Genomic DNA, 19,436 nt, shown 5'->3' with positions numbered 1-19,436 from the left:
AAAAATGCTATCATAAGCCATTCATTTAGATTGCTTTCTTTAAGATGCCAAGTTTTAATTGTAATGTGAAATTTGGAGAACAACACTGCCATCCAGGGGACAGAGGATTGAAAGTACAGAGCCAGAATAACTGAGAAACTTAATGCAGTGGTTCTTAGCTGGGATTGAAACACTCAGGTGTGTTGCAATCTGTTCTGAAGTGAATTACTAATAATAGTTCAAATACTAAAAGTTATAAATGACATGCTTAAAAAAATGACAAGTTTGCCAATAGAAAGTTCTCTTTATCCACTTACTCAAGTAAATAAGAGAAAGGAGTAGCATTTCTCTTTTTTAAAACTCCATAGCTTTCTTTTTTTTAAGCCACTTTAATGAGGTATAATTGACATACAAAAAGCTGTAAATAATTAATATATACAACTTGATGACTTTGGAGATAAGTATACACCACGAAACCATCACCACAATCTATGCATTAGTATATCCATCACCTCCAAAAGTTTTCTCCTGCCCCCTTCATTTTTTTTTAATTAAAGTATGTAGTCGGTTTACAATGTTGTGTTAACTTCTGGTGTACAGCAGTTATACATATATATATTTATTAAAATATTTAATATTTAATTTAATATTTAATAGAGATCTTGGGTGGACCGACTGGCAGGGTCCACAGGCAGGATGGCTAGTCAGATCTGCGGGTGGGTCAGCTGGCAGGGTCCACAGATGAACAGGCCCACTGCTGGGGTCTGCCAATACTTAGCCCTGATGCTAAGGTCCACACCCATATCTTTCTAACAGCCAAAATAAAATTAGAACATGTGGGGGAAATGCTTTAAAGGAAAAAAACAATATGATCAACGCAACAGAAATTGAAAAGTCAAATGATAAACTTCATCAACCATTTCTACTTACTAAAAAAGAAAAGCTAGAGAAAATACCAGAAAACTACCTGAATTTTATGAAACTATTCACCATAATAAACACCAAATGTAATTTCAAATGGTAAAACATTAAAGCCATCCCCATTAAAATCAGGAACAAGCCAGAGATATTCTCCAGAAGTTCTAGCAAATGTAATAATACAACAAAATAAAATAACTGGTCTGAATACTGAAAATAGATGTAATTTTCTTTTTGATCATGTGATTGCATATCTAGACAATTCTCCTCCCTCAAAAAACAAACAAACAAACCCATGGATAAGTGATTGCATGACAAATATACCAAAAACAAATTTATAGCTTGTATCTATACCGGCACTACCAGCTAATATAGGCAGTAATGAGAGACTATACCCATTCACAATTGCAACAAAAACCATGAGAATGTATTTTAAATTCTATTTGTTTTAAAAATTTATACTAGCACATGGTATAAAACTTAAAAGATACCAAAGGGTACATGGTAGAAAAACTCTACCTCTGCTCCCCAGGCCAGGAAACAAAGATGTTATACAATCAAGTAAATATGACGTGTGTACGTATGGAGTACGTACCCTTCCTCCAAACATACACAGTGGCACACTATAATTTGATTTATTCATTAATAATATATTATGAAGAGCCTTCCTCCAGCAAATGAAGAGCTGATTATTCTTCCTAATGGATCCATTAAACAGTTATGTGCTGGTGAACAGGTTGTCTCAAATCTTTTGTTATTACAAACACTTGTGTAATGAGTATCCTTGTACATGCATCATTAATTTGTACCAATATAACTATAGAGTATTTTTCTAGAGGTTTAATTGCTAGTTCTATGGTAAGTGTATTTAAGTTTTACTGAGGTGTAATTGACACATATTAAACTGCAATAATTAAAGTATACAGTTTAATATGTTTTGACTTATGTATAATTGATACCATGACCAAAATCATGAAAATGAATATGTATCAATCATCTCCAAAAGTTTCCTCATGACCTTTTCTAATTTCTCCCCTCCATCATTCCATCCTTCCACCCTGAAGTCCCTAAGCAAACACTGATCTACTTTTTGTCACTACACATGAGATTGCATTTCACACATCACATTTACTTGATTGTATAACACCTTTGTTCCCTGGACTGGGGAATATAGATATGATTTTACATAAATGGAATAATACACTACGTAGACCTTTTGTTTGGATTCTTTCAGCATAATTATTTTGAAATTCATCCATATTGTGTGTATCATTTAAAAAAATTTCTGAGTGATGGTCCATTGTGTGTGTGTGCTTGTGTGTTTCTATGTGTAAGTACACCATAATTTATTCCTTTGTCTGTTAAATGGAAATCTGAGTTATTTCTATATTTTGGCTACTACAAATAGAGCTTATCTGAACATTTATGTACAAGTCTTTATATAAAGGCCATGTGCTTTAATGTCGTTACTGATCCAAAGGAGGAAATCCTAGATCATATGGCTAGTGGATGTATAATTTAAGAAATTACCAAATCCTTTCTAAAGTGATCGTCCCATTTTACATTTCCACAAATGACACTTAAGAGTTCAAGTTGTTTCACATCCTCACTGGTACTTGGTATGATCACTTTTTAACTATTCTAATAAGTGGTTTTAATCATATTGTGGTTTTAATTTGCATTTCCCTGATGATGTTGAACATTATTTTCATACGTTTATTTGCTATCCACATATCTTTGTAGGTGAAGTATCTGTTCAGATCTTTTGCCAACTTTTTTTTATTGGGTTCCTTCTATATTTATTGAGTTTGGAGAGTTCTTTATATATTCTAGATAAAAAAAAACCTTTATAAATTATTTTAGTTGCAAAATTTTCTTCTCCACATATAGCTTACCTTTTTATTCTCTTAACAGTGTATTTTGAAGAGAAGAAGTTTTGATGTCAATTCAGTTCAGTTTATCAATGCATTTTTATATGGATTCTGCATTTGTTTTGATATCCAAGAAATCTTTGCTTAACTCTAGGTCACAAGGTCTTTGTCCTATCATTTATTTCAGGAGTTTCATAGTTTTATGCTTTACATTTAGGAGTATAAATCATTTTAAGTTGTTTATGTATTTGGTGTGAAATGTGTGTCAAAGTTAATTTTTTTATATGAATATCCAATTGTTCAGGCACAATTTTTGAAAAGGGTACCTTCCCTCCACTGAATTATCTTTGCAACTTTGTTGAAAATCAGTTATCTATATACGCACAGATCTATTTCTCAATTCTGTTCTGATTGCTAAACATCCATGAGTTTAGCTGTCATCTAGAAATGTATGACTACAATTTTTAAAAGTACAAAATGATTGAAATAGCAGTCATCAAGCAAGTTTGATAAGATTACTTTAAAGGTAATTTTCTTTTCTCAAAGAAAGAGGGTGTTGGAGACTGAATTGTGTCCCCCTGAAATCCATATATTGAAGCTCTAATGCCCAATGTAACGGTGTTTGCAGACAGAGCCCTTAGGGAGGCAATTAAGGTGAAATGAGGTCATAAGGGTGGAGCCCTAATACCAAAGGACTGGCATCCTTATAAGAAGAGAAAGAAACATCAGAGAAGTCTCTCTCCAGGTGTGCACACTGCAAAGGCCATGTGAGGACACAGCAAAAAGATTGCCTCTGCAAGCCAGGAAAAAAACTCTCAGGAGAAACAAGCATGATAGCACCTTGATCTTGGACATCTAGCCTCCAGAACTGTAAGAAAACAAATTATTTTGTTTAAGCCACTCAATCTGTGGTATTTTGTTGTAGCCTGAGTAGACAAATACAGTGGGATTTGAGAAATTCTTAAGAAACCTGAATTTGGAAAACTTGGGTCACCATTGTACATGCTTGTGAATCCTTACTTCCAATAATTGTAACAGTGTAATAAAGAGGGACAAGGTCTCACACTAGTTGCTCTTAATGATAATAGTTTTGTTGCTTCATATATCTGACAGCATTTAACCGACCCAGGTCAGCCCTTCAGGAATAAAAGAGGCAGGAGAAACTTATAGCTTGATTAATACAAATGCATTATTATTACTAGAGGAGATGTGTATAGCTTGATGAGAATAGGTTGGAGAGTAGAATCACCTCTGTAAAGAATCAAAATGATTTTTGAGATTGTGGAATCAAAAGACAAAGATGGGTTGACATGGAAGTGATATGTCAGTGACAATGAAAAACTACTAGTCACTTTAAAAACGAACATAAGGTTGCTGAGAGGTTATAATGTAAAAGAATAGACAGTACACAAGAAATTTCAAATTAGAGCAAACTATCGTAAGTTATATAGGAATGAAATGCTGATGGAAAAAGTTAACTTCTGTCGAAGGCTATGAAAATAATTCTTAAAAAGGATGGATAGAATGTGCACCAGTCTTGAAAAGTAGCACTTGAGAAAGCAGATGTGGCAGAGGGAATATCATAAGCAAAGGAGAGTGCTTGAGCTAAGAAAACATAAAAAACAAATTCTGAGCCTGAAGAGACTGTGGCGGCCAGAGAAATAATGTTGGAGAACAACAGTGGTCAAGGAAAAACACAGCAGAGCCTTTAAGAACTATAGACAAACTTCAGACTAAGAATCCATTTTTTGAAGCATTATGGAATCATACTAAAACCTTTCTCCCCAAATAGAAGAAACACTTTCCATCAAGCTCTACATTTATCTTTAAAACATTACTTCCTGTGTACTTACGTATGCCCCAGCCTGGTTGAAAAGCCCCTACACTCCAGGAGGGGCAGTAGATGAGTAAGGAGACAATTACAATTCGGTATACAACTTATTAATGGCAAAAACTACCTTTATGCGACACTAGTCAAACAGGAAGTCAGGCATTAATTCACTTGTGCCCAAATCACACATTAAACTAAAAGAATACCAATCCAAACCCGTCTGAGTTACTGCTACTGAGTTACTGCAAAGTGAATTCAGAATCACAAGCTAAGGGCATAGGGTCTGAATAGGTCCGTCTTCTTGGAGAGAGGCTCATAAGTGGGCCTGGCTTAAATGTTCTTTCATCACAGACTCGAAATTCTTAATAAGCTTATCTGTGAAATTGAGTTTTGTAAGTGAAATCCAGTGGGACAATGGAAAATGTATCAAGGGCTTAGTCTCAGGTCAAGTGTGTACTTCCCTGCCACATAATCCCATTCGGGTTCTCTGGCTTCCTACTTCCCTGTCTCTGTTCAGCAACTGCTGTCACTTTGGTCCAGTACAGCCGCCCCTCCCTGAGTCCTGAAGCAGAGGCTCCAGGCATCTGTGAGCGTCTGCACTAGACTCATGGCACCCCTGTGCTTGAGGGAGCACCACATTAAATACCAAATAAAAAGCGCATACAGGTCAAAAGACATCACGGAAGATAAAAAGAAAATTCCTACTTTTTGAATGGGGGGGGTCCTTAATTTTCATTTTGCATGGGACTCCACAATATATGCAACCAGCCCTGGAGTCCTGTAGCAGTGGTCGGCTCTAGCTGGGCAACTCTGGACAAGACACATGGCTCCTCGAAAGTCAGTTTCCCCATCTGTAAAATAAGAATAATATTTCCTATCTCACTGGATTTCTGTGACTTTTTTGGAGATAAATTCGTGCAAAGGGTTTGCCCCAGCACTTGACCCATTTTAACGCTCAGTACTACTAGGTGTTAACTATTAATGTATTATTTAATTCAGACTCACTTCCTCATGTCTCCTCTGCATGCAGGCTAATACTTCAAAACAGCCATTCTCACAGGCAGCAGCAAATGTGCAACCTCGTTTTGCTTTAAACGTTCATTATTTAAATTTAAACCTTCTTACAGTGTGCAGAAAAATATGCCCCTCAGGGATATGGCATATTTCTTCCCTGAGTAAGGAAGAAACAAAGCTGTAGCTAAGAGTTGCGTTTGTTAGCAGCGCAGAAATCTTCAGAAACGCTAGGAAAAAAATAGTAAAATCTGTCGTTCAAGTGAGCCTTTCATAAAAGCTCTCACTCACTGGGACACAAAAATACAAGGTCCTTACAAAGCTAGACCCAGTCTACAATCGAATGGAATAAAAGCAGCATCTTGAAAAACTTCTCAACAAGCCGACAGCTTCCGGAGCGCCTTCCCAAGTTCCAGCCCGAGCCTGCTTTTCACAGGAACGCTCAAATCTGGCGCGGAGCGCTCTGTGCCGGAAGTTGTTCTCCGTCACTTCCGTTCTCCCCCCCACACATTGCCGAGGCCCTATACCTTTCACCCATGCATCGGCGCGATCGGACGGCGGATGAATTTTGGGCCGGCGAGGCCACCATTGAGAGGCGTAGCGACGCAGCCGCGTTCGAATAGCTTCCGTTCGCGTGCCGGCAGCCCCGGATCCTCTTTTTATAGCTACCATGGCGGAGCCGGGATCTCTGAACCTCAATAACGAGGTGAGCACCGAGGTCTGGGAACCTGTGGGGTCGACTTTTAGGGCTCTCGGAATGGCTCTTCTGCGTCATTCTGAAGGGCCTGTGGCGAGGCAGGGAGTGCGCCTAAAAGCCCAGGCGAGTTTTCCAGAAGTCAGAGCAGGACGACTCTAAGTCCCCTTGACGGTTTCTAGGCGACTGAAGCGTCTCTGGCTCTCAGTCCTTATGAATTTTTATCTGTGATGCTTTGGAAAAAGCGTTTAATCTCTATAGTCAGTGTATGCCAGTAAAACGAATCTTACGATAGTACCTTTTTCGCAAGGCTCTGGTGAAAAATTAACTGGAATATGTAAAGTGTTTGCACAGTGCCTGACAATAAACTCTCAGTACATATTGTTTGCCTTTTGTTGACTGCAGAAATTACAAAGGAGAGATTGAGACCTTTAGCTTTTCCTAAAAATTGCTGATCTTGAATGAGACCGTATCGTTTGTAACGATGTACACTCGCCCAGTATCTCATTTCTTCCAGCTACTGCCCCATTTCTCTGCTTCCATTTACAGCAGAATTTTAATACTTGCTGTGCCCAAATTGTTCATTCCTTCCCTCTTAAATCCAGTCTTATCAGACATTTGCCAGCGTCACCTCCACCATACTATGTTAAATGTCACCATATTACCATTTATGTCGTTATCCACTTTCCAGTTTCTGCTTCTATTCAAGGAAGTCGTAAGTCATCGAAGACTTAAAGTCTCCTGGAAAAGCAAGGGTCAGCTACAGCAAGGGAAATTCTTCGTCCTTTTATTCAGTGGATATACGTATCTGCTATGTGCAAGTCACTGTTCATATTGCAGTTGTGTAAGCCATACTTTCTGTTTTTAAGCAACCTATACTCAGGAAAGGGTGAGCAACATCCACCAGTGATACAGAATAATGCCCCCCAAAAAAGTTACGTGGTGCAGAAAACTATCCAAAGAAGGCAAAATGAAGTGAGTGCTATTTGTTCTCGGTGTTTAAGAATCTTACACAGAGTTGCATTCAGTGATTCAATAAAGGGGAAAGAAGGCATTCTATTCTAGCCAGAGGGACCAGTATAAGTGGGGTAAGGATGGGAGTGGGAAATCCCCTGGGTGGCACTGGAGTAGATAACTCCACTGATCAGAACTTGTGGGATGAAGTAGAAATAAAGCTGAAATATATTACTACCAGGTTAATAAGTATGGATTTCACTTAGCATTGGAGAACAGGATATATTGAGAGGGAAATTCTGAAAGTGTTTAGTTTATATTAATAAACATACCTTAAGCTCGTGCTAGTTCCAGAAAACATTTGGTGGTCATTTTTCAGTTGGATTATCTATGAGGTATAAAAGATTTTAATCAGAGTGATGTCCTTGGAATTCACTGGCTATTGAGCTTCCTGTTCAATTTTGAAATTACTCTGAGAGGATTGGTGAAAGTCATCTACCCACTCTTCATTTAAGGCTCTTTGTTTTTCCGTTTAGCTAGTATGCAGACCTCTTCATAGCAGTTAAAATTTGACCTTTATAAAGTCTTCACTAATTCCCCTCAGGCTGGGCTAGGTGTCTGTTCTTTATGCAACCTGGGTGCTTTCTGCTCTGGAAAAACTTGTTTACCTGTTTCTCTCTTTTTGTGTGTATGTCTATCACCTGAAACATATGTGCTCAATAAATGTTTGCTGGATGATTGAATGAACTTACCAAATTTGGAAGTTTATACATCCCACATTGAAGTAAATCTTACATGTTCTACTGTGAAAGTAGGGAAAATAGGACAAAAAAAAAGTGGAGATGGTAGAAGAAAGGTGTTATAATTTAAAATTAACGGAAGAAACACTACAAAGGGAAAAAACATTTGTCTACATAAAAAGGGAAAAACAAAGAGACAACCAGTAAAAGAAATTAATTAACAGCTTCTTTAAAGAAGAAATATATCTGAAAAGGAGTTCAAATTCACTGTTATCTTTCATATCTTCCCATTACGTTTCTGTCATCACCTCTGTCCTAGTCCAGTTTCTGTCTCCCAGCAGAACTACCATCCTAGCCTCCCAACTACTTTGACTCTCTTCCTCTGATCTCATCGCCATAATGCTGCTGGAGTGCTCTCTTTAAAACAAATCTAATCATGTGATTCCCTTGCTTAGAACCTATTTGGTGACTTCTTGTTGCTTTTGATAAAGACCAGTCTAAGCAAGGCCAATCTCTCCATTTTCTATTTTACCACTCCCCACATCCCCTGCTCAGGCTCTGTACTTCAGCTGCATTTGCTTTCCTCCACTACCTTGCATAGCAGTCTACAGGTCTTTTCCATGTGCTGTCCCTTTTACCCACAGTTTCTTTTCCTCTCATTAGTTCATGTCATACTTCTACTTTGTCACTTTTTCAGGGAAACTGTTCTTAACTTTCATTTACTCCTTTTGTAAGCTCCTGTAGCACTAATTTACTAATATTTTTTAGCATTTGTAAGATTTGCTTAATGTATTTGCATGTGAATGTGAGAGGCCCTCAACCTGACTGTAAATTTTTGCTTACCATCATATATACAGTACTTACCTATTAAATAAGTAACTTGAGGCATCATTTTTATGATCCCTGATAACTTAAATTAGCTCTCCTTAACTGAGATTTAGTAATGTATTTCAGGGATCGTGTAAGTGCCTAAAATTATGTGTAATTTGTTGTATTTATGTCTGTCTTTGTGGAGAGGGGGAAAGATTCTGTAGGTTTTATCACATTTGCAAAAATTTGTAAATCTCTGGTAATGTCTTTGGGATATTGATATTCATATCTGTGATTTATTTGAATGGAATTCTTTTTCTGTAGTTTTTAATTATAGCCTTTTCTTTTTAAAAGCTATGTGGCCACCTAATTTACAATACATTTAATTTCCCAAAATGTCTTTTGTGAAAATAAAAGCTTTCCTGCAGACACAACTATTGTATTTTGCTAACTTTCAGTCTTCAGCCCTAATTCAAAAATTTTTTAGTTATTTTCCAAGGATAAAGGCTGACATTTAGAACACTTCCAGACTCTTAAGTCCTTAAAATAAATGTACTCTTCTGAAAGTAATGTAAGTTTCTACCTTTACTATTTTTTTAATAAAGTATTCAATAATCCCTTACTGAAATAGTAAGTCAGAGTCCAGCCATAGGAAGAGAACCATTTTGTTTGGTTGTTAAACTATCCTGGGAAGTTTTGCTAGGTGGCAGCATATGCTCAATAAAGATTAAGTTGTAGATTATCACAAAGCACTCTAGCATTTTAAAATTGTTACTCATCAGGAATAAAATGTATAATTCAACTGTAAGTTATCCAAAAGGCCAAATTAGAAGTCCTCTGAATAAAACCATAATTAATATTGTTAACTATAATAAATAATTCAAACATATGGAAAACGATACCACAAGTATCCTTATCATCTATTTGCTGTATTTAGTAAATGTCAGTATTTTGCATATCATAATCCTTAATTCCACCCACCTTCATTTCCACCTCAGAAGTAATTATTACTCATTCAGGATTTTCTCATATGTATTTTTTTTATATAATTTTAGTAACATATATACCCATATTTGTACCCAGCGTATTGTGTTGTATATTTTTAAACTTTGCATTTGTGATGTCATACTGTATAAATGTAGTATCACACTATACGTATCATTCTAAAAGTTACTTTTCTCACCAAACATTATTTTCAGGGTTTATCCATAATACGTGCAGCTGTCCTGCATTGATTTAAAATATACATTGTTCATGGCTTATTTATATATGGTATTTTATCTCTTATGCACCATTTTATAAAAATGCCTCATTAAATAGTGGTGTGCATAGCCTTTTGCTATAGATGGAAGTATGTCTTCTGAACAGATTCCTAGAAGTAGGATTTTTGTTAGGTATTGCCAGAGTTTCCTCTAGAAGGAATATACCAGTTTGCATTCTTATCAGCACTGTATGAGAGTGCCAGTTTCCTCACCGCCTCACAAGCAGAATGTGTTGTCATATTTTTTTTATTTGTCGACCTGATAGGTGGGTAATGAATAAGCAGAAACTTTAATGTATTCTAAGAAACAGAGATATATTCAGAAAACTCTTAGTACTGTAAGCTTCCTGATATCAACCAGCTCTTAGAATAATTATTTTCTAATAACTATGAATTTTTGTTATAGGTTAATTCAAATGCATAGCAAAATTAGTACATTACCAAAAAAGATTGGCTGGTTGACTGGCTAGCAGATAGCCAACTACGCCTTATTTCAAAGTAACATTTACTTTTGTCTCCGGACCAAAGTTTGCTCTTAGCTTTGTAGATCTGAAACTTGCTATCATTGTCACTGCAAAAATATTCTCAAAAAAAGTACTCTCTCAAAAGCAAAATCATATCAACCACAGACTTAAAACAGACTATATAAATGAGAAAGCCAGTTGATTAAGGAATGTATCTAATGTAGTTACTAATGCCCACGTTGTAAGACAAATTCTTTCCCTGTGGTCTCTGTCAGCTGCTTGAAATGTAGAACCACAGGAAGGGTTTTAGTTGCATGATTGAATGTTGTGCTATGATACATCTGTCTCTATAATTGAGTTATTCTAGTACAAACTGAATTTCCCAAGTCTCTGAGCTGTGAAATCTTTCTTTCAAGAAGATTCTTAGAATCTTCTTGAGTTGGACATTGCCAGCTTTTGCTTGTTGCAGTTCCCTTTCCTGTGTTTATGCTGACTCTTACCTGTATGCTCATGGTCTTTTCCCAAGCAGGTATATTAGTTTTTCGCTTAATTTATTTATGACTGCATTTTTGTGCCATCTACCCAAGAGTTGAGCCTGGTTACATTATTGTGTTCAGTTTCAACCAGGTTATCTGAAGGCATATCTGTGCCTAGGCTCTAGGTGACACCTCACTTTCAGTGCAAGTATTGTGTGTGGATGTGGGTGTATATGTCTTAACTCTTTTTCTTGTGTTCTTATAGGTTATTAAATGCATTCTTTTGCTGCTTGACTTACCAGTCTTGGTAATTAATGACCTACAGATTTTTGTCCTTCAATTTGTGACTTTAAATTCTTCCCTTTCACTTCTCTTTCATTTTGTTTCTTCTGTGTCAGCACATTGCATTTTCATCATTATACCTGTTTCCTCCTTGCTCATTTTATTTCTCTTTCCTTCTTTTCCTCCCAAACAATATTATACCTTTTCACATTCCTAACAGTGACAGTTCTATTTGCTTGTGGTTGGAGAATTCACCAAGACATATTGCCCTTAAGTAGTATCTTGGCCTTCTGACAGTATTGGGTATTTCAGGCCTGTTTGTTGATTTACGGGTTATCTGTGAACCAACTTCATAATACCTGGGTGACAAATGAATTGGCAGCCTTTTAAGTCCTAACTAAAAGGCTGTTGGTAGCTGTTCATCAGTTTTGCAAAAATAAATTTAAATCCTTGGAGTAAGCCAGGTGCTTGGAGTGGACAGTGTGAGAAAAATAAAAGAATAATTCCAGTTTTACATAAATGAATATACTTTTTAAAAAATATACTAAACTTATCAAATACTGAGAGAGTTAATAAGCTAGAAAAGCATTTTTTGGCATTGGAATGAGACTAAGTGCATGAAGCATTCTCTTTCCTTTTAGAATTCCCTTATGCAGTAATGACAAACATAGTACTTCTTAAATTGGAATTTTAAAATTGGAGTCTAGCTTTCCCATGATTGGAATGTAACCGAGGACCAACTCTGCCCACTGCAATTTATTAGTTAAGATTGGTTAACAGTGGTTAGCAAATGGTATATAATCATCTTGTGCACCTGCAGTGTATAGCAGTTAGAAACCTATGTTAATATATTTAATGCATAATTTATCACTTGCTATTAATTTATTTTATGAAAGACTTAACTTTCAAAAAATGTATCATAACCCCTTTTTATGCTGTATATGAAATGTAGCATTTCTTTTTTTCACCTAAACCTAGTCTAAGTGGCTTTTTGTTTATGTAAGTATGATTTTTTTCCTAAATAGGTCTAACTTTGAAACAAATTCCAAAGAGGTTAACATATCTAGTGGAAATCTGATTACTCTACATTCCTTTAATGTATTACTCTCTTGAAACAGTGAATGAACAAATGAGTATTATTATCAAACACTTACTGTATGCTATCTGCTGTGTTAGGTGTTAAGATTCAGTGTTGAGTAAAACCAGATATTTGACCTTCATGGAATTTGTAACCTACTCAGAGAAAGACACATTAAGCATAATCAGGTTAAAAGTAAAATATTAAACATAAAATAAGGGTCTAGAAGCTAATAAGTTCTAGAAGCACTTTTCGACCTTCTCATGGAGGCCAAAAGACACTTTACTGAGAAATGATATTTGATCCAAAATCAAAGATAAGATGTTAACAAGCTAACGAGGAGAAGGAGCACGCCTATCAGAAAACAGCAGACATGAAGATTTGGTGGTAGTTGTAAGCATGGTGAGGATGGCCTAAAAGATGGCCCTTGAGGCCATCCTAAGAGCAGTTGGAAACCACTGAAGAGAGTTAAGTAATGGTGTTACATCAGATCTGAGTGTATTGAGAGTTGTAAGATAACTGTTTGGAGAGAGACAAGAATGGATGCTGAGAAACCAGTTACCAATAACTTAGCCAAAAGGGCTAGGAAGTCAAGATAGAAAAAAAGTAATACAATTTGAGTGATAATTAGGAGATAAAACTGTCAGGACTTGGTAATAAATTCATTGTGAGGGATTTAGAAAAGAGAGCTACCTATAATGAGCCACCTAAACAAAGATGACTCAAAAAATTTTACCTTCAGCTGAGATCTCTACTTTAGCTCCAGATCTAAATGTGTAACTACCTACGTGACATTTCAAATATGCTTAAAATCACCTCCAACTCACACTTGAACTCATGTTCTTCACTCTCAACTGGCTGGTTTTTTTGGTGTTTCATATTTAAAGGAAGGGAACAATCCTTTCAAGTATAAACCTAGGGCTCATTATAGGTAGCTCTCTTTTCTAAATCCCTCACAATGAATCTATTACCAAGTCCTGACAGTTTTATCTCCTAATTATCACTCAAATTGTATTACTTAGGGCTAAAAAGTATATCTTGAAAAGAAGAGCTGGCCTAGGACTGCCCCTTGAACTCTGGAAGTTCAAGACTATTAGAGGTGGATGAGCCTTCAAAGAAGAATAAGATAGATTGGCTAAAGAGGAAGGAGGAAAACCAAAGTAGTATTCTGTCACAGAAATGAAGGGAAAAGTATTTCAAGAAGGAGGAAGTGATCAACAGTATCACATGCTGCTGAGGTTTAAAGTAAAACGAAGCCTAAAAAATTCCTATTGGATCTAGGGACTTTTAAAAGTCATTGGTGTCCTTTGTGACAGCTTTTAGTGGACTGATGGGATCGGAAATTAAATGGAATTGTGTGGCATGCAGAAATGGAGATAGTGAGTTTGAACATCTCTAAAAGCCTGGCTTTGAGGGAGCTGAAGAGAGGGTTCTGGTGATCTTTGTAGTAAGGATGTTTTGTTTGTCTTGTCTGTAATAAAAATGACTTAAGCATGGTTAAAAGTCAATGGGAAACATCCATTTAAGAGATTGACAATGCTGGGTAAAGGGATAGTCTATATAGTAATGGTTCTAGGAAGGCAGAAAAAGATGAGATCCAAACACAGTTAAAAGATTAACCGCAGAAAAGTTTAGGGATATTTCTTAATTGTAACTTTATTGATAGAAGAGGATGGATGATGCAAGTAAATTTACTTTCACTTTTCTAAAATGATGGTTCCCATCTAATGTTTATTTTCTCCATGAAATTGTAAAAGAGGAAGAGAAAGGTTAGATGTTTTAGGAAAGCAGGCACAAATTTATAATAGTCATTGTAAAGTGAATTGACAAAAAAAGCATATATATATATATACATACACACACACACACACACAATAGGATTGCTAGGAAGTGTAAGGGCCCATTTGAACATTTAGTAGATAGAATGTCTCAAGTATTTCCAGACTGTTGGGATACTGTGATAAAGAACTCAGAATGTCCTTTTTATCCAGGAGTAAATAGAAGGATTGCTAACCAGAGGGATAGGGGAATTTAAGATATTGACAAGTGTTGCTCAGGTACTTAAACTGGATAAAAGCAGGAAAATTAAAAAGAAAAGGACAAATCATTTGAGAGAAAGTATAGAGGTCAGTGAACTGGTAGTTCCAGTGAAGTCAAAGACAGTTGTGATGGGTGGAGTTGAACAAGCAAACTGAAAGAAGCTGTGATCTCAGTGCAGAGTATTTGAATTGATGGTTTTAGCAATGGAATAGTTATAAGCAATGACAAGGAATACAGTGTGACCGTGGAAGTGGGTGTCTGTGATGGAATAGATTAGGTCATTAGAAAAGTAGAAGTCAAGAAGTGAGGATATAATATTGGGTGGATTATTCAAGTGGACATCTACTTTATCCAGAATGATGGCAAAACTTAGGGTGCAGAGAAATTGTAAGTTAGCTGCCTGTACCTTCAATGAATAAAGAGGGTGAATGATATTAATGAAGGGTGAGAAGTAACAGCTAACTGTAAGAGCCTTGGAAAAACAGAATGATGTTGACATTGTTATTTTGGCAGGAAGAATTTAAGAGTTGTGTGTGCCAGGCACTCTTGCAAGGCACAGAAAATGCTATGTAAATATTGTAAGGCCCCTGTCCTTCAGGAGCTCATAAACTATAGAAAAAGATAGCCGCAGGAGCAGTTAGTGACACTACAGTGAGATGGGTGCTAACTGCGAATGTAGTGGGAACACCAAGGATAGCATTGCTATCTAACTGAAGAAGTCATTGAAGGTTTCACAGGAAAGATTATATCTGAACTGAATTTTATGTAGCTCCTAAAGTGGAGAAAGGGATGAAGGACATTACAGAAGGAATTACAAGATGTACGATTCCTAACAATGATAGAAAAAACATAAACTCAGAATGATAGCATCCCGTTGTACTAAATACTATTGTAACATGTAGTTCTTTATTGCTAGAATATTTCCATCTCTTGGCCAATAATTCTTTTTTTTTTTTTTTTTGTCCTTAGAATTCAGCATAGTTCTCTAACGGGATGAATTAAAGTGTGTGTGTGTGTGTGTTTGTGTTTGTGCGTGTGTGTGTGCGCGCACATGGGCCCCCTTGTGTTTTCTAGTTATGGTTGGTTGAAATAATTTATTACTAAATATAAATGAAAAAGCTTTTCTATAAATAAATAAAATATAATGACTTTTATACATTTGCTTTTGTTAATACCTCACTGAGTAAATTCCTGCCATTATGGGTGAAGCTTTGTTTTAAACCACAAAGATTCAAAGATGAATATGATGGTCTCTGTACTCAGTGAGCCCAGTTCATTAAGTTCCAAGCCCAATAAGGTATAAATGTAATTTAAAATACTAACCACTGGAAATGCTGTGATTTTTTTTAATCATAAATTGTTTCTCATAAGTCTTCAGATATGTCTATAATGTTGGTTTATTCCTTATTCACTATTTATGAAAGAAGTTTAATTTTATCAAACTATGAATATAGTTAAACAAAACTTTGGTTAAAGTGATTGACTTATTCTATAATAATACTCAAAATAAGGTATGTTTCTTCTTGAATTAATAGTCTTTCTAATTTTGGCTTTATTCCTCGAAGGTTGTGAAGATGAGAAAAGAAGTGAAGAGAATCCGAGTTTTGGTTATCCGAAAACTTGTCAGGAGTGTTGACAGACTGAAGTCAAAAAAGTTAGTCATTTAAAGTAATGGTCCTATGACTAATAAAATGTCATAAGTTGTTTTTATTCAGTATTTACAAAATTGGAGACCTAGAGAAATAATTAAATATATTATTCATACAGCACTTTGTTTTATATGTAGATAGGATCTGAGTGACGTAAAGTGTGCTGTGTCAGCATGTCCTTGCATAGTTTGGCCTGTATTCACTTAAAATATATGATGAATTCTTCTGCTTTTTTTCAAAACTCTCCTTTTGGCTTTTTCAAAATGAAAGTCCTTTGGGATTATTTACATGTTTTATGTTATTAGAAATTTTTTTTTAAGATGTTGATGTAGTTTAACAAATCTAGTGATACCTTGAATCGGTTGTAAAGATTTTATATCATCTTATTTCTTGAATTGCTAATTAATTGGAAATCTTTAATACCTTATGGAAATGTTTATCAGAATATTATGTTGCATTAATTTTTTGAAAAAATATTTTGATTTTTGATGTCACTGGTATTAGAGAAAAAGTCTGTTATAGTTCTTATGCTTCAAGCATGAATACTTAGTCTTGAAATTTATTTTGTTTCTGATTAATTTCTTGCTCTTTCTTTTGTAAATGTTTCAAAAGATAGCCCTCCTCTCTGATACAATCATACGTTTAACATCTTTATGTATTCCTTTAATTCCAGAGGACAAATTTTTATTTAATAAAGTTATATCCAGCCTTATAGCTTATGAAACGTAATTATAGCTTATGAAACTTACATTATATGAAATACAATGTGCTATTTATCAGTTGATTGGAATGTATTATTTAACCTTCCCATTGAGGAATTAGAAGGCAAAGTGTCTATCAGTGAGAATAGTCATTAATATAATGCCTGGACAGTGCTTATTATTACCAAAAACTTGGATTTGTTGATGGAATTGGGGTATGTGTTGGGTAGGGCAGGAGAAAGTAGTGCAGGATGACAGAGCAACAGTGTTATTTAGAGCTTTATTCAGTTTTTCTAAAAGAAATAGAGCGATTTCATTATATGAATCTAAGATAAGTGCTTTTTCTGACTATATATTGTAATGTGTATTTTGCAGGGGTACCAAAGATGCAGTATTAAAAAACCAAAGACGAGCACAACGATTGCTCGAAGAAATTCATGCCATGAAGGTAAGGACTTGTATGGACTGTATGTGTGTGTGTTCCATCTCTCATGTCAGCCTGCCTTTTAAATGTGTGTGGTGTTACGTATTTGAAAATTAGTGTGAATTGACTAAGGCTATTTGTGTAGGTCTGTTGGGTAAAGCATGTAGCTCATTTAGGAAGTTGTAATATGTTTAAGCTTGCATTTATCTATGTTTTTTACTGAATTTGTTAAAGTATTAGACTAATTTGAGTCAAAACTATGCTAAACTAAACTCATCTATGTTTAATAATACTTCATACCTAAGATTTTTATTTTTACTGTAACTTTAAGTCTAAGTTAAGTTCATGCTCTTTGGTAATGTGGATGGTCATATTGGTGGCTGACATCATGCTTTGCCTATTGCCAACTCAATAAATTTTTGTGTGGTGGTGTCAGCATTTTATTCAGCTCTGTAGTAACTTGAAATAAAATTAGTATTGGACCAAAATGATCCGTATTTTTGTTTCTTTCAGCCAGACTCTTCACTAGCATAATTTTTAGGTCTTCTCACTGTTCTTACTTTGTGGAAACTTTCATTTACCAAATGACATACTATTAAATGTCTGGGAGACTGTTTTATTGCAGAACTTAAAAACAACATTTGGTACCAGCAATTACCTTAATTGCAGGGTCATTTTGCATGTATGTTTGACTATTACATTACGGTAGAACTTCTAAGTTTTGAGATAGATGAAAGAGCAAGAGAATCTCTAACAATATTTTAGTTGATTGAGATTATCAAGGCTTCTCACCACTTTTTCGTTTTGAGGGAATTATAAAATATCTGGCAAGACAAAGTTTTCACAATTGATTTGAATAGAAACACATGTAGGGCATGATTCTTTGGTGTGAGAGTTTTTTGGGGTGTTTTTACTTGTTTTATTTTCACGGGACAGCAAACTTCATGGAATCCATTTGACACATCAAAGTTTTAATCCCCTTATTGTCTAGTCTTCCACTCAAAATACTGTTTGACTCCAAATTATCACTTTATCTTGCACATCCATTTAGACTTTTTCATATACCTTTTTTTTCCCATGAAATTCCTGTGAGAAATAAAATCTTTAGAGTTTTTTTTTTTTTGGATAACACTAAGGTAGGAAGTTATGATTTATTCTTTTGTGTCTTTCACCTTCTTTTAACCAAGGTCCTTACTAAATTACATTCCTTACCTAAATTTTCCCTGTAATTTCTTCTGAAGAGTCATTTTTGTAGTCCTGAATTATTCAGAGGCTTTGGGCTACTATGTAATTGCTGATTTTACTTTACTGTGGAAAGGATGTATTATATATAATAAACCTATGTATAGTGTATCAAGAGTTTCAGAACAAAAGGTGTTACTCTTTAGACTACTTCCCTTCTCTGACTCTCAATAATGAATTTAATTTAGTTAATTAGAAAGAAAAGTTGTCCTATTTGATCTATATGTGAAACTTGCTTTCTGTTATTCTTTAGACCTCATCGGCAATTGTAAATCAGACTCAGTGGTAATTAAAGTTCATAGGTTTACGAGATTGCTGTATCATAACCATAGTTTTTGTTTGTTGGTTTGGTTTTTTTTTTTTTAATTTTTCCTTGTGTTTATATAAGACCACTATGGAATTGTTGCCTCACAGAAAGCTAAAATTCATAACCTGGATAGTCCTTGAATTCATAAAATTAATAGTATGTATATTCCTTGAATTCATGTCAGTGTTTAATTGGTTTAGATTGGATATTCTGCCTTCAACTCCTTTTGTAATGCTGTTGAGAAAGTGGATTAAATCTAAATATAAAAACCAGAAAAAAAAGGGGCAAATCTATATGTTTGCTTTTTTTATATGTCAGATTTCATCATTCATGTTTCTTTTACAAAATTAGTGTGCTTTTCTAAAAGAAGCAAATACCTAAAGCATTTTTTAAAATTGAAAGGTCATTTTTAATTTTGAGTGTTTATCATGTTCATGGGAGTATCAAAGAAAAAATCACAGAACAGAAAACTCACAGTCTTAATTAAATTCGGAGAAAAACCTCTTCTTACACTCATTTTTCCAGATGAATTTTTTTCTTGGTTCATATACCACTACATTTTTATAGTCTTGTTCATGACGTACTGTCCTATACTTGCTTTCTATGATAATAGGGTATTTTGTTGCAAGATGACTTTTTTAAGAAAAAAACTTGGGACATTTTTAGAAATGGGAGTTTGTTTTTTTTCCTGACCAAGGAAAAAA

At 35.1% G+C, this 19,436-nt stretch overlaps 1 protein-coding gene across 1 annotated transcript in view; it reads left to right on the top strand.

Moving 5' to 3' along the window:
* Positions 1–6,170: 6,170 nt before the first annotated feature.
* Positions 6,171–19,436, top strand: part of SRFBP1 (serum response factor binding protein 1) — a 49,877-nt gene continuing 36,611 nt past the window's right edge. Inside the window, exons 1-3 of the mRNA XM_015249728.3 lie at positions 6,171–6,316; positions 15,975–16,063; positions 17,135–17,207. Of these exons, the coding sequence (XP_015105214.2) occupies positions 6,281–6,316; positions 15,975–16,063; positions 17,135–17,207 (198 nt within the window). The 5' untranslated portion in view covers positions 6,171–6,280. The remainder of the gene's footprint in view (positions 6,317–15,974; positions 16,064–17,134; positions 17,208–19,436) is intronic.

Source organism: Vicugna pacos, chromosome 3 (genome assembly GCF_048564905.1).
Source record: "Vicugna pacos chromosome 3, VicPac4, whole genome shotgun sequence".
Classification (NCBI taxonomy): Eukaryota; Metazoa; Chordata; class Mammalia; order Artiodactyla; family Camelidae; genus Vicugna; species Vicugna pacos.
This window is presented reverse-complemented; position numbering and strand designations above follow the sequence as displayed.